This window comes from Paramormyrops kingsleyae, chromosome 24, assembly GCF_048594095.1.
Source record: "Paramormyrops kingsleyae isolate MSU_618 chromosome 24, PKINGS_0.4, whole genome shotgun sequence".
In the NCBI taxonomy this organism is placed as follows: domain Eukaryota; kingdom Metazoa; phylum Chordata; class Actinopteri; order Osteoglossiformes; family Mormyridae; genus Paramormyrops; species Paramormyrops kingsleyae.
The window spans coordinates 14,369,737-14,384,260 of record NC_132820.1 but is presented as its reverse complement, the minus strand read 5'-3'; the positions used below and the strand labels follow the sequence as shown (position 1 = coordinate 14,384,260).

Sequence of the window (14,524 nt, the reverse complement as noted above, 5' to 3'; positions counted from 1 at the left end):
ATCGAGGAATTTAAAACGTGGATGCTTAGCCTGTATATTCTTTAGGCTATTAAGCCCACTGATTCCTTTATTGTTAAGCCTATTTTTGTGTGGAATGCCATTGCCAAACCTGTCCGTTGTTGCCTATATGTTGCTTAAAAATAAATATTTTCTGAGTGGCAATGTTACCATTGCTCATATTTCTTTATGATATAAGGCTTCGGTTTAAGGTGACATTTGTTAGGCATGCAGAATATTTGTCCCTCTTTTAAATTGGAGCGAGCGTGAAGCGATATGACTGGAGCGGGAGGAAATTTTAGTGGAGTGAGGAGCGGTGTTGAGCGGAGCGGCTTAGTGGGAATTAGAACGGAGAAGCGGGCGGAGCCAACAGCCTCGTGAGCTCCACTCCGCTCACATGCTCTGATACAAAGCCTCATTAATAATTTAGCCATACTAAGCTGCTTATATTGTGGGCGTAAATAAATGTCCGTATAGCACAGAAAAGCTGGCGCACCACCAAATGTTGCGCCAGTCATCTGAAGCCCTAGTGATTATTGCGCATGTGCGATTTAATCGCGATTTGATATCGCCCAGCCCTAGTCTAAAAGCAATAAGACCACCACCCATTATATCAGCTTTAGCAGAAATGCACTCCTTCCCCCATTAAGATAACTCTCAACTTTTCTGAATAATTATGTTATGCAGTCAAACACAGTCTAGCTTCATAATCTGTGTTTGGTGCCATACATTTCAGTCATATTTATACCACAGTCGGTTCTTAGGTAAGCTTGACTAGTTCTTAACCTGATTGAAGAAACCTTTTTCTTTATGCTTAAATGAAAAAAGACTATGTTGGTCTAAGTTTTTCTTATTATGGTGGGTTAGTAAAACACAGGGGTTGAATGCCCAAATGAGTTCAAATGAGAGTACATTAAAATGGGGCAGATATGAGCCACCCATTTTGTATCTGTGTGCCACCCATTTAGGCTTGCAATTTGGGAAGAGGTTGAGACACATTGACTTAACACTGTCAGGGGTGTCAAACTGCAGTCCTGGAGGGTCAGAGCCCTGTGTAGCTTAGTTCTTTCCCTGTTCCACCACAAATGATTCAGCTCAAGAGCTGTGTGTTAATTAGCACAAGGAATTGAATCAGGTGTGTTAAATGGGTAGAAACCCAAAAATGTGCAGGGCTCTGGCCCTCCAGGACTGGAGTTTGACACCTGTGGTTTAGAGAAATTGTCCAATGTAACCGAGAAGAACAGTAATTATGGGGGGAAAATTTCATGTTTGTGACGAAACGAAAGGCTTTAACTCCTACTTTTGAATGCTACTTATGAGCATGAAAAAACATCTGTGACTATATAAAATGTTTCAACTCTTGCTTTCACTTTCGCAATAGCCTGTAAAAACTCAGCGGTCAAAGATTATTTTGAAAAACTGCGTTTCTCCCACAGATATATGTATATCTTATATGTTAACAGCACACAAAATGTAGTAAAGTCCATAACTGTTCATTTTATGGTTCTATGAAAAGTCCAGCTGAGCGCGACATTTTCTGAGGCGTTTCTCTGTGGAATTTGGCCTCCATTAGCCTGGAGCCCAATTTTGATTGACATGAACAAGTTTATTTAATACAACAGATATAAATATTCATGAATACATTTCTGCAAGCATTTTACTCCAGAGACCTATAAGGCAAAACTGCCTTTATATTTATATCTTTACATTGTATTCATATCATATTTATATTATATGTCTATCATATACTAAAGCATTCAATGTCAAAAGCTGTATGCAGGGATTCAGTAGGGGCATGGATACCCTGGCAAAATCAGGGGGCCCAGTACTTCAAACTGGTCCTTTAATTTGTAAAAAAAATTACATTTATTATCTGTGTATGTGTTGGGGGGTCCTTGGGCAATATAGCATTCTATCGGGGGGTGGGGGGAGGCAGAATTTCTAGCCACGCCCCTGGCTGGAGGCTACAACAACCCTGAAGTAGAAATTGCTGCAATATTAAATGTTCATGAACCCTTCTGTGGCAACTGTTACCTGTCTGTCTATATAAAAATGCTTTTACTTTCACAATAGTTACAACTGAGGCAGTCGAAGGGCGTTTGGAATAAGGTGAGTTTGTCCAACAAGTAAGTCTATATTTCAATAGCATACAAAATGTTAGAAACCCCACAGCTCATTCATTTTTGTGAAAAGTCCAGTTAAATTATGTATGCCTTTGGCTGGAATTTGCAGTTACCCAGGCTACCCACGGTCAAGGAAAACCTGGAAAGGTTCTGGAATTTTGAAATTATTTTTCCAGGCCCTGGATAAGTTTTGGAATTCTTGGATAGAGAGGAAAAATTTTGGAAACTAGTCTTGTTCATTTTTGTTTCCCGTTTCGTTCCGCTCGGAAATGTACGAGAGGAAGTCAATAGTTAACGACCTTGGTAAACATCCATTTCCAGCACTTTTACCGTGCAGATTTAGCATATTTGAGATTTCCCAGAAGGAATTGCTTATGTGATGACTGCCACAACACACAAAGACACAAGAACAATATAAATAATAATCTAGATAAATCTGAATAGAAATCTGTAGAAAGAAAACCACAATATGGATAGACTTTGCTACATACAGAAATGCTTGGTATAATATCTATAAATAAGTCACGCAGCTGAGTGAAAACTATTGACATAGTGGTAGTTTGGAATAAGTTATTGCACTCTAGAAATCAGTAGTAGTAATTAAGTACTATTAAGCAATATTAAGTAATGAAAAGTAATATTGACCAAGTAGTAATATTGCACATGAAGACTATTGCACATAATATATTGTGAACAGTTAAGAGATTTGATTTAGCTCCCATTTAGAGAACAACGTATGATATTGCACATAATAATAATAAGGTTCTAACACTGGTAAGAATATTGCGCAGTGTAACCCATAATAAATATACAGCAAGAAGCAGCTAATACTAATACTAATTAACATTAGTAGAAGATTAATTTATCATTTTAGAGAAGTTAAGATATAAAATAGTCTGCCGGTGTCGTTGCTCCGAATGCTAAGATATACTTAGTTAAGCTAAATCTACTCATTAAACTAAAGTTGGTTCTGTATTAAATTGGAATTCAGTTCATATAGTTTAAAAGTCCCAGTTGGTTCCAGATAATGATCTCCAAGGCGTCCAGGTGAGGGTTCAAGCGGTGAAGTGTCGGCTCGTGATCAGCTCGGAAAAGTGAAGATGGAGAAGAGCTTGATAGCCCTACACCTAACCTCCAGCAGTACTAAAGTAACTATGGTAGCCTGGCCAAAGGGGGACAAGACACATAGGACAGTGTCGATGGGCACCGACCCTGACAGATATAAGTACAAATCCAATACTTGAAGTGGACCAACGCGGCTTTCTCTTTTTCTTCAGAGTACTAGGAACATTTCTTGGTGCCAGGAGCACCTATTTTTTTCTCACATCAAGCACTTTACTTTTATTTAATGAATGTTATACTCCAAAGCAACCCTTAGGAAGTATTGAAAATGTATAAGGTATATTGTGAAACTGGTTGATGCATATGGGTAAAGCGGCAGTTTGTGACGAACCTGTTTTGAACTGAAAAGGAAAACACTGTACTGTCATGGAACAGGTCTGGAAGTTGCTGTTGGAAAATGTTTGGAAGTTGGTGGTGGAAAAAGGAAAAGGGAGAAAGTACCCCAAAGACAGTGGAGAAAAAACCAGAGCTCCTTGATAAACCATGGAGGAATGTTATATGGGAACCTAGGTATAAAACCAGTTTTTATCAAATTTTATATACAGCTTTTATTTTTTATCAGTAGCAGTTTTATAATTTTATGCATATATATAAAAAATATGTTTGAATACTCTTCCCACTGCCTGTAATCGGAGGGTCACTAGTTCCCATGTTTGGCACAGTGTTCACTGTTGGCCCTTTGTGTAAGACCTTTAAGTCTAATTGCTCCAGGCACTGCCTGACCCTGGTTTCTCAAATGTGCACAGCCTTGTAATTCGTCATAAGATATAGGATTATTTGTATTCCTGATTCATTTTGACTAATTCTGATTTCCAATTTAAATATCTGTTCCATTAGGACAAAAAACAACCTCAAGCAGTCTGTGCAAAATTACGCACCCACTAATAAATCAGTGCCTCAGGCTCGGATTCTTCTAGTTGGTGCGATTGGTGCTGGAAAATCGAGCTTCTTCAACTCCATCAACTCTGTCTTCCGTGGCAATATAACAGCCCAAGCTAGAGCAGGAATGAATGCCGTCAGCCAGACAACAATGGTAATATGATCGCCTGAGTCATCATGTCATAGTGTGAAACTTTGGTGATTGCTCTACATCTGCTTTGTTTAGTTATATTGCCTGGATTGGTCTGTACAATACATATATGGTCCGGAGACCAGCCTTCAGCAGCAAGCACTTTCTCATGAATGTGATAAGTCAAAATTCATTTGCCTGATCTTTTTCAAACTTTGCAGACACATTTTATGGGTGACCAAATGGAAGTCTTCAGAGACAGATCACCAAAAAACCTAAGTAGTACCACATCGTTTTAGTGACTTGGTCCTGGTAGTATTATAACTTACAAAGTATTTTACAGATATTTTCAAGACAATTTTATTTATATAGCACCTTTTGTACACTGTGGTCATTCAAAGTGTTTTACACGTAATTAAAATACACAATACAAAGAAAAGTTAAATTCAAAAAGGATATGAGAACAGAATTTAAAAACATGATTAAAACAATAGATTTAAAAGAGAAAAAAATACACATGAAAATGAAAAAGAAATTAAAGATTAATTAGGATAAAAATGTGCTATTACTGGAAAGAAATGCAGTACAGCTAACAGAGTGTTAAGCTAAGCTTAAAGGGTCAAATTTCATGGCAACAGCTTGGTCAAATAGGAATGTTTTCAGACTGGATTTGAAAGTATCTAGAATTGGGACTCTCCTAATGCTCCTAGTCAACTGGTTCCATTTAAGAGCGATGTAATAGCTAAACGCTGCTTCTCCATTTTTAATATTTACCTTAGGCAGGAATAACTGACTCATTCTTAATGACCTGAGAGTTCTGTTCGGCTCATATCACTGCAGTGTATTAGACAGATGCTCAGGGCCATTAAGTGGTTTATAGACCATTGATAGTACCTTAAAGTCTATTTTGTTGCTGTAGGATTTAAGAATGGGGGTGATGCATTCCCTTTGTTATAATACCTCTAACAATTGACCATGGATTGTTTAGTATCAAGGAAATTTAATGAAGGGATTTATTGCACGGGTGGCAATGCCTAGGTGCTTGATTTTATATACCTGTGGGTATGGAAGTGATTGGGATTATCAATGTGTACGTGGTAAAATCACCAGGAATAAAAATCAGAAGCTTGTTAAACACACTCCCAGTCACAGACAAGCAGAGCATGCATACTCACCAGATACACACACAGACACGCACGCCCACATGCACATCCTCACCAGATACACACATAGACACGCATGCCCACATGCACACCCTCACCGGATACACACACAGACACGCACGCCCACACGCACACACTCATCTCGAGGCCCAACAGCAGATGCCCTGGAATTGTCCAGTGGTCGGCTCCAGAAGATGTTCCCCTACCCCCCAGGTCGCAGGCTAGCGGCACCCCGCCGAAGGCCGGCAGCCCCCCGCGGACGCCGCCGCCCCGCACCCGGGCCCGCCAGCCAGCACCCGCCGCCCCCCCCATCCCCCAACTCCCCCGGTCCGCCCACCACCCCCCTTGGTCAGTAGGAATGGGTGTGTGTGTAGAGCTAGGGTGCAGTTAAAATGTGGGGGGACTCAATTGGGGGATGGATACCCCAGCCAGAGCTGCGGTCCTCCCCCCCCAGCCCCCACAGGCCCTCAATGTCTAAAGTGGAGTTAAAATAGAGGGGAAGGGAGTCGCGCTGTCCAGCTGTGGGCTGTCATAGCAGCCGACCCAGGACCTGCACAGCTCCCCCCACCCTCCAATGCCCTATGTGAAAGAGTGGCGTGACATGGATGTATGTCTAAAGTGCAATTAAAATAATACAGAGGGGGGTGAGTGGCTAGTCACCCCCCCCTTCCCTCTGTGTGATGCAGTGTGGTGTAGGTGGGTGTGGGCTGTAGGGGGACTTTAACACTCATGTGGGTAATGACAATAAAACCTGGAAGGCTGTAATTGGGAGGAATGGCCTGCCCAGTTGGAGTCCGAGCAGTGGCCAGTTATTGGACTTCTGTGCTAACCACAGTCTGTCCATAATGAACACCATGTTCAAACATAAGGGTGATCATAAGTGCACTTGGCACTAAAGCAGCCTAGGCCACAATTCAATGATTGATTGTAAAATCGTATTATGGGATCCGCGTCTGCATATTTTGGACACTCAGGTGAAGTGGAAGCTGAGCTATCAACTGATCACTACCTGGTGGTGAGTTGTATCCAATGATGGGAGAAGATGCTGTATAGACCTGGTTAGCCCGAATAGATAGTAAGGATGTACTGAGAGCATCTGGTAGAGGCCACTGTCGGGAAGATCTGTGACTCACATTTCTGGCAGAACTTCACTTGTATCAGTGAGTCAGGGAAAATTGAGCCTGAATGTGCTATGTTCCGGTTCATCGCTGAGATAGCTGTGAGGAACTGTGGCCGTAAGGTTGTTGGTGTGTGTCGTGGTGGTAATGCCTGAATCCGGTGGTGGACATCAGCAGTGAAGGAAGCTGTCAAGCTGAAGAAAGAGGTCGTCTGAGCTTGGCTATCTTGTGGGACTCCGGAAGCAGCTGAAAAGTACCAGCATGCCAAGCAGAAAGTCCAAACTCTGGTATTGGAGGAGTTTGATGAGGCCATGGATAACGACTTTTGGATTCTGGGAATCTGTCAAGTCGCTCAGGAAGGATAAGCAGGGCTATTTACGGAGATGTATGTTAAAACTTGAAGATTTATATTTTTTACTCTGTGCTGTATTGCCCTCTAGCTTTGACATGGTTGTGATTTCATAGAAAAAGCCCATGCTGTTTACAGCAGAGATGGAGTGATGTTGACCTCACCTGGGGATGCAGTTAGGTGGTGGAATGAGTACTTTGAGGACCTCCTGATTCCCACTGACACACCTTCCTTAGAGGAAGTAGAGTCAGAGGACTTGCCCATCACTAGGGTTGAGGTCACTGAAGTAGTGAATAATATTCGTTGGTAAGGGTCCAGGATGGATGATATTTGGCCTGAGTTCCTGAGAAGTGTTGATGTTATTAGGTTGTCTTGGCTGACACATCCCTTCAGCATTGAATGGAGGTTGGAAACAGTGCCTTTGGATAAGCAGACTGAGGAGGTGGTCCCAATCTTTAAGAAAGGGGGCCAGAGGATATGTTTCAACTTCAGGGAGATCACACTCCTCAGCCTCTGTGAAGGTCTATGCCGGAGTATTGGAGAGGAGGATGAGTCCGTCAAACTTCAGATCCAGGAGGAAAAATGCAGCTTCCATCCTGAACAGAATGCTAGACCAGGCTTCATGTGACTTGGAAAAGGCATATGATCATGTCCTCTGAGGGTTGTGTGAGGGGTGCTTCAGGAGTATGAGGTACGGGGTCCATTGATATGAGCCATTAGGTCCCAGCATAACTGGAGCGAGTTTGTTTTGCATTGCCTGCAGTAAACAGACTTGTTCCCAGTGGGTGTTTGAATCCACCAGGGCTGCCCTTTGTCACTGATTCTGTTCATAACTTTTATGGACAGAATTTCTAGGTGTAGCCAAGTGCTAGATGGGGTCCGGCTCGGTGACCTGAGGATTGCGTCTTTGCTTTTTGTAGATGATGGAGTCCTTTTAGCTTCGTTAGGCTGTGACCTGCAGCATGGACTGGGGCAGTTTGGAGCTGACTGTGTAGCTGCTGGGACGAGGATCAGCACCTTCAGGTCTGAGGTCATAGTTCTTGACTGGAAAAGGGTGGATTACCCTCTCCTGGTCAGGGGATAAGCTACTGCCTCGAGTGGAGGAGTTAAAGTATTTCAGGGTCTTGTTCACGGCTGAGGTCAGATTGACAAGCGGATCAGTGCAACATTGGCAGTAATGTGGATGCTGTACTGTTCTGTCATGGAAGAGAGAGAACTGAGATAGAAAGCAATGCTATTGATTTACCAGTTGATATACATTCCTACCCTCACCTGTGGTAGTCAATGAAAGAATGCAATCACAGATACAAGTAGCAGAAATGAATTTCCTTCTCAGAGTGCCTGGGCTCAGCTTTAAAGATGGTGAGGAGCTCTGGCATTCGGGAGGGGCTCAAAGTAGAGCCACTGCACCTCCTCATCAAAAGGAGCCAGTTGAAGTAGTTCAGGCATCTATTTAGGATGCCTCCCTGGGAAGGTGTTTAGGGCATGTCCCACCAGGAGGAGTCCCTGGGCTAGACCCAAGACCTGCTGGAGTGATTATATCTCCCAGTTGGTCTGGGAGTGCCTGAGTATCCCTCCGGAGGAGCTGGCTGGGGAGATGGAGGCCTAGGGATCTCTGCACAGACTGCTCCCCCTCTGACTCGGACCTGGATAAGCTGACAAACTGGATAAACTCTTTTTGTTTGCTAGTGTTTTGTTTTTACAAGTTTGGGAATGAATATATCATAAAGATTTAATTTACTGTGCTTGTAAAAGAGTTTTTTGCCAGCTAACTGGACTGTGTGTATGCAGTCGAAAACCTTCTGAAGGCATCCGTTCTAGTTTTAATCTAGTTTTACTCAGTTGTTATATGTTGTCCTCATGTGCCTTTGGAAGGGACTGAATCCCCAGGCTGCCCAGTAACCTGTACTGGGTAAGTAGTTAGAAGATGAATGACATCATGTGTTCTTCTTCTAGTATCGTGCTTACGAGGTGAAAGCGGGTCGAGATGGACCACCTCACGCATTCCTCCTGTGTGACACCATGGGAGTGGAACATATTGAATATGGAGGGGTGAATATTGAAGATATTGACAGCATCCTGAAGGGCCACATACACGACAAGTACACTGTAAGAACTGTGTATCTAACCTGTGTATTTAATGAACACATGTGCAGTATGAACACATGCAGGTCTGACCCTGGTAATGGCTTACAAAAGTCAAGTTTATAATTTTCTGGTCTTTTTCTCCCCACAATCTCATTTACTGATTTGTTTTTAGTATGAATGAGGTACTGTGTTAACACAATGTCATATGAAATAGTTCATGTACTGTAACATTTTGCTTGAGTTTGTGTCACTCAGACCTTTTTTTCTGTTTAGTTCAACCCTATATCACCATGGAAATCTGCTGACAGTCAGGCAAAGTGCCAATTGCCACTTGCAGACAGGATCCACTGCATGGTTATTGTAATGGACACCAACAAATTAAAAATTGTGCCAGAAGGAACGTGGGTGAAACTTCGTAACATCCAGCGCAAAGCTGACTCATACGGTGAATGAGTGGGGAGAACTGGGAGGGAGGTGTGGTGTGTTATGGGGGGTGGGATTCATTGTCAAGTCAAACTTTATTGTTATTTCAAATTATGCAGTGGTACAACAAAATGAAATATCATTTGTCCAATTCTTTAACAATTACTTTACACATCATAGGTTAGACAATAATGAATAAAGAAGTAAGTAAATATGCTGTACATAACGTACCTTTTGACTAGGGCTGTGCTGTGGGTTTGACTGAACATTATTTCAGTGTAGAAATATGCACTAAACAGTTTACAGTGAAAGAACACTGGGTGGGTTTATACAACAAAGTGCAGTGCAAGGTAGTTCTTGTCATGTGCATCTGATGCAGGAAGTGTCTGGTGTTGATGATTCAATGGAATTCCAGACATGAGTGCAGAGGTGGGAGTGTGTTGAGGAGTTTAATGGCATGAGGAAAGAAGGTGTTGCATAATCTTGTGGAATTGGTCTGAATGCTCTGAAGTCTCCTTTCAGATGGGAGGGTCACGGGATGGGTGAGAAGGGTCATTGAGTATGCCTGTGGCCTTCCAAATGCAGTGCTTATGGAAAACGTCTTAGATAGATGGTAGAGGATCCTAATAATGTTCTCAGCTGTCTTCACTACTCTCTTCAGGGTTCTGCTTTCTGAGGCTTTGCAGATTCCATACCAGACAGTGATACAGGAGAGAGGTTACCTGGTACATTGGGCGGAGCTTAAAGCTCTCCCCCATCTATGATGTCATAAGCAGATGTGGGCGTATCCTTTGATCTGATTGGTCGGGGAGGGAGGGGTTTTGACCAAATGGTACCATACATGCTTATGCCACGTGTTGCCGATAGGGGGACATATGGTTTGGGGGTGTTAAACTTTAATAGAATAAAAATACATTACATGTATTTTATTAATGTGTTATTTTAAATTACGTTTTAAGGAATAATAAAACATATAGCAGGATGAACGTAAGCTAGGGCATACACGTCCTGCGGGGTTCCGTCCGTCCACAGTAGACGAGCGCCCTGGCTGCTCCTCCACACAGAGCCGGTCCATCTGTGAGAATCTCAAGGGCTTTCTTTCACATGGGGCACACTTTTAAAGGGCTGGGACTGAATGTTGGAACATGATCATGAGCTCAGCTGAACACATGTGGATTCAGGAAGGGCAGAGTGAGGCTGGCAGTTGCATTTGTGCAAGACAGACATCAGTGTGCTGAATGTTATGGGATTGCTTAAGAAATTCTGTCTCCTGATTGTGGCTTATTCTGTACAACATAAATGTGACAGTGAGACTTTTCTGTTGATGTTTTTAGAGGTCCCCCTACTGGTGCTACTGACCCAAGTTGACAAAGCGTGCCCACATGTGGAAAAGGACTTGAAGAACATGTACCGCAGCTGCTACATAAAGGATCTGGTGAGTTTCTTGGTCTAACACTGGAATTAGTCCTAAATTCTGCAGTGGTGCAGTGGTTAGCACTGTCACCTCACACCTCTGACCCCTGGGTTTGGGTCTCTGTCAGAGTTCCATGTGTGTGGAGTTTATATGTTCTCCGTGTGTCGTTGTGGGGTTTCCTCTGGGTGCTCCCATTTCCCCCTACAGTCCAAAAACATGCTGAGGCTAATTGGAATTACCAAATTGCCCTGCGATGGGTTGGCGCCCCATCCTGGGTTGTTCTCTGCCTTGCACCCATAAGCTCTGTACCCCCCACAACCCTGAAAATGGATGGACAATATGTGCATTGATGACTTCAAATATGTGCATGAAGTTTCAAACACAGCAGCAGCACTGTGTCACCTGTGAGCTGGCAGTTTTACCAGAAATCTATGAAAGACCCATTAAAGAAGATTTGGTGTCTCCCCAGTCAACTCTCACCCAGCAAAATGACTCTGTGTGTAGGACTGTGGCCTGACACCTCAACGGTTGTGGCTTTGAATCCCACCTCCACACCATATCTGTGCAGTTGGCATGTGATACTGTATTGTGTGTTTCTCCCCATAGATGAAAACCTGCATTTGGGTGAAGTGGTACAGTATCTCTAAACTGCCCACAGTGTGTGACCAGCAATGAGCTGGCATTCCTCCCTGGGTGTCTCCTTCCTCTGTTACATGGGATAGTGAGTCTATCACCCTGTGCAGGATGGGTGGTGGTGGGTGATAGACTTCTGTCAGACATTTCATTGCCCTCAAGAACTCTCCAACTTTCATGTGCATTCAGATTTCTGCTGTTTTAATGCTGGCTTATTACAATCCTGTTTGACAATAATTTCCTGATACAGCAGCTGAAGAAAATATATTTCAATAGGAATATGTGTGTGAACTGCATGTCTTTCTGCAGATCTTCAACGTGAGTGACCGTCTGGGCATTCCAGTGTCGCAGGTGCTTCCAGTGAAGAATTACTCCCATGAGATTGAGCTGGATGACAACTGTGACATCCTGCTTCTCACTGCAATGCAGCAGATGATATACTTTGCTGACAATTACTTTGACAATTTTAATAATGGCACAGAGTAAAGATGTTGTGATCAGTGCCATCATATTTCTCTGATGGTGTTGAGGGCCACTGTCCAAGCTGTTTTGCCCAATAACATGTTAGATTCCTACTCGTTATACTTATGCAGAAATCATTTCTTTACCTTTATTACACACAAGCTTTTTTTGTAAGTTAGATTTAAAATTGTCTTTTTACTTGATGATGAATGATGTGTGCATAAAACCAAAGATATAATCAAGTGCACAGTGTAACCCTACAATGATTTAAATTCTAAGCTAATAAAAATGACCTGGTGATTCTCAACTGAACTCTGTCAATATTTTTTTTGTTTTGTTCACTGTACTACATCTATATTTTGAGTTTGTTTGTGTGTCTCAGTCAGACTGGTTACTAGACTTTGGGTTTGGAAACGATTAACTAAAACAGTCTCAGATTTAAAGTATTGTTTACTTAAAGGATGTGTCACATGAACATTTTCCATAAGATCTGATCAAAGTGTTTACACTGTAAAAAATTATTCATTGACTCAACTTGACTTAGTCAAGTCATCTTGTTGCTTTGACAGAGTTAAGTTATATCTATGTAAAGTGTAAAATTAACTACACTTAAATAAATTAGTTGATACAACATGAAGCCTGTTGCCTGAACATTTTGTGTCAATTTGGATTAAAAAAGATTAGCTAAAATAACAAACTAATGCTGGGTGAACTTATTTTATCAAGTTGTTTTTTTTTTTTTTTTTTTTTACAAATGTGAATCATACTTGTTCAACATAAAATACTTTTTTTTTTTAACTTAGTCCTCAGATTTAGTTTGGTTAAGTTTACAGAGGTTGATACAGTAGAGCATTCCAAAACCTACCAGGTTATGCAAATAATACCTACAAAGCTACTACTAATCTACAAGAGAAGCAGTCCAACAAATATTAGCATTAGGTATTGCTCAAATGTCCACTCTGTTCAAGGCTGCTTTAAAACAAAATAAAATAGAGAATGAATAGAGAAGGCACAACAAAAACACTTCAAAAATATCAAATGTCAAGTGTACAGCTGCCAAAAAATAATAATAAAAATAAAATAGTGTCTTGCTGATGCATTAAAGAGATACTTTAAAGAGTCCAGCCAGAACATACATCAAATATTGCAAAAATGCCTCTGTTAACAGCTGCTGAAATACATAAAGTGTATAAGTAAATATATAAAGACACATTTGCTTCAAAGATCAGCCAGAACATCAAGACACAGAAATGTTTGCATTATCTAATTAAATGAGCAATTGCCATTCTTCAGAGAGTGGACTCTGGCAGTGCATGCGTCCAGCCCTATTCCCATGAACAGTTATTGAATTACCTCAAAAGTGTACTTCAAGTCTTTTGGATAGTCAATGTTCAGAATGTAGAGCAGTCCCATCAGATTGACAAAAGCACTGGGTACATCTCGCAAGTGGCGTATGACAATAATTCATTCAACCACAATGGCAATATCATTGTAGGAAGCTGGAAGGGGCTCCTTCACATCCTCAGCAACTAAAAGTATTCCAATCAGCATTCCTCTGATGACATCCTCCTCAGGATCTGTGGGCTTACACAAGTGCCTGTTCTGTAGAGAAGTTTTGCCAAATAATGCATAAGTGTATCTCTGCTCTGTGTGAACTAGCTTTTTTGGATGATATCACACTTCTTACCTCACGATCCTCATGAATACAGAAGGATTTTCCTTCATGTACCACGGTAGGCCTTACAATGCTGTTGCCCTGTTCCTTTGGTTTGATACCTGCCAAAACATATGAGTAATATGTTTAAAACCTAAAATGAGAAATAAGAAAAATTTTGCGCACGACTCACAGCCGCATCACATGTCCATCAGGCGATGGACACGTGTCCGGAATTAACACTGAACATATCAAGTAAGTGGCCATGTTGCGAGTAGAATGCTGGATGTTGTTATTTATCAGCTAAAATATGAGTTTTAAATGGGAAGATATGACTGAACTGAAGTGCGTGCTGAAGCTCCACATGAGAGTGAGCATTTACATGGTGAAGGATGTTACTCTTGTGGTTTTATGCAGGTACTTGTTTTTGTAGACCGGTGAAGGAGTGCTGGTGGTGTGCTGGTGCTTGTTTCCAGTCAGACGTCATGAGTGCAATGCCCTGTTTTAAAAGGCGCTACCTGCCAGCAAGCAGTTTCACCAATTATACTAGCCAACTTCATCATATTTAATGTATTTATCGGGGCAATAAAAATCACGTCATTTTACCCCATATCGGCCGATAATTTATCTGCCCGATAAATGTCGTGCATCCCTACCTAAAAGTAAAAAGAAAGTGATAAATCAACAGTAGGGAGAAGTAAGAGTTTACCCCTAAGTTTACCCCCTTAATCATTTTCTCTCTCCTTCACTTCTTTCCACTCCTTCTCCCTATTCATAAGAGATCCATTCTCCCACCCAACTTATTGCAACATAATATAGGTGTGTAAACTACTGCCAACAATGAGTGATGAAGACCTGCTGGTTGCAGAGTGTTTACCTTACTTACATAATGAAAGAAAAGTGAAAAACTAAGTCATTGCCATTGTGAACATAGCACAACACAATGAAATGTGACCTCTGTATTTGAAG

The 14,524-nt window shown here is 41.7% G+C and overlaps 1 protein-coding gene across 1 annotated transcript; it reads left to right on the top strand.

Moving 5' to 3' along the window:
• The first annotated feature begins 4,074 nt into the window (after positions 1-4,074).
• On the top strand, positions 4,075-12,538 carry LOC111834448 (interferon-induced protein 44-like). The gene is made up of 5 exons (XM_072706435.1): positions 4,075-4,275; positions 8,838-8,990; positions 9,243-9,414; positions 10,727-10,827; positions 11,749-12,538. The coding sequence occupies exons 1-5, from the start codon at positions 4,249-4,251 to the stop codon at positions 11,923-11,925; spliced, it is 630 nt and encodes a 209-aa protein (XP_072562536.1). The 5' UTR covers positions 4,075-4,248; the 3' UTR covers positions 11,926-12,538.
• Positions 12,539-14,524: the final 1,986 nt, after the last annotated feature.

Coding starts and splice junctions, on each gene's coding strand:
- LOC111834448 (XM_072706435.1), top strand. CDS start 4,249: ATGAATGCCGTCAGCCAGACAACAATG. Junction 8,991..9,242: donor ACATACACGACAAGTACACT/GTAAGAACTGTG, acceptor TTTTCTGTTTAG/TTCAACCCTATATCACCATG. Junction 10,828..11,748: donor GCTGCTACATAAAGGATCTG/GTGAGTTTCTTG, acceptor GTCTTTCTGCAG/ATCTTCAACGTGAGTGACCG.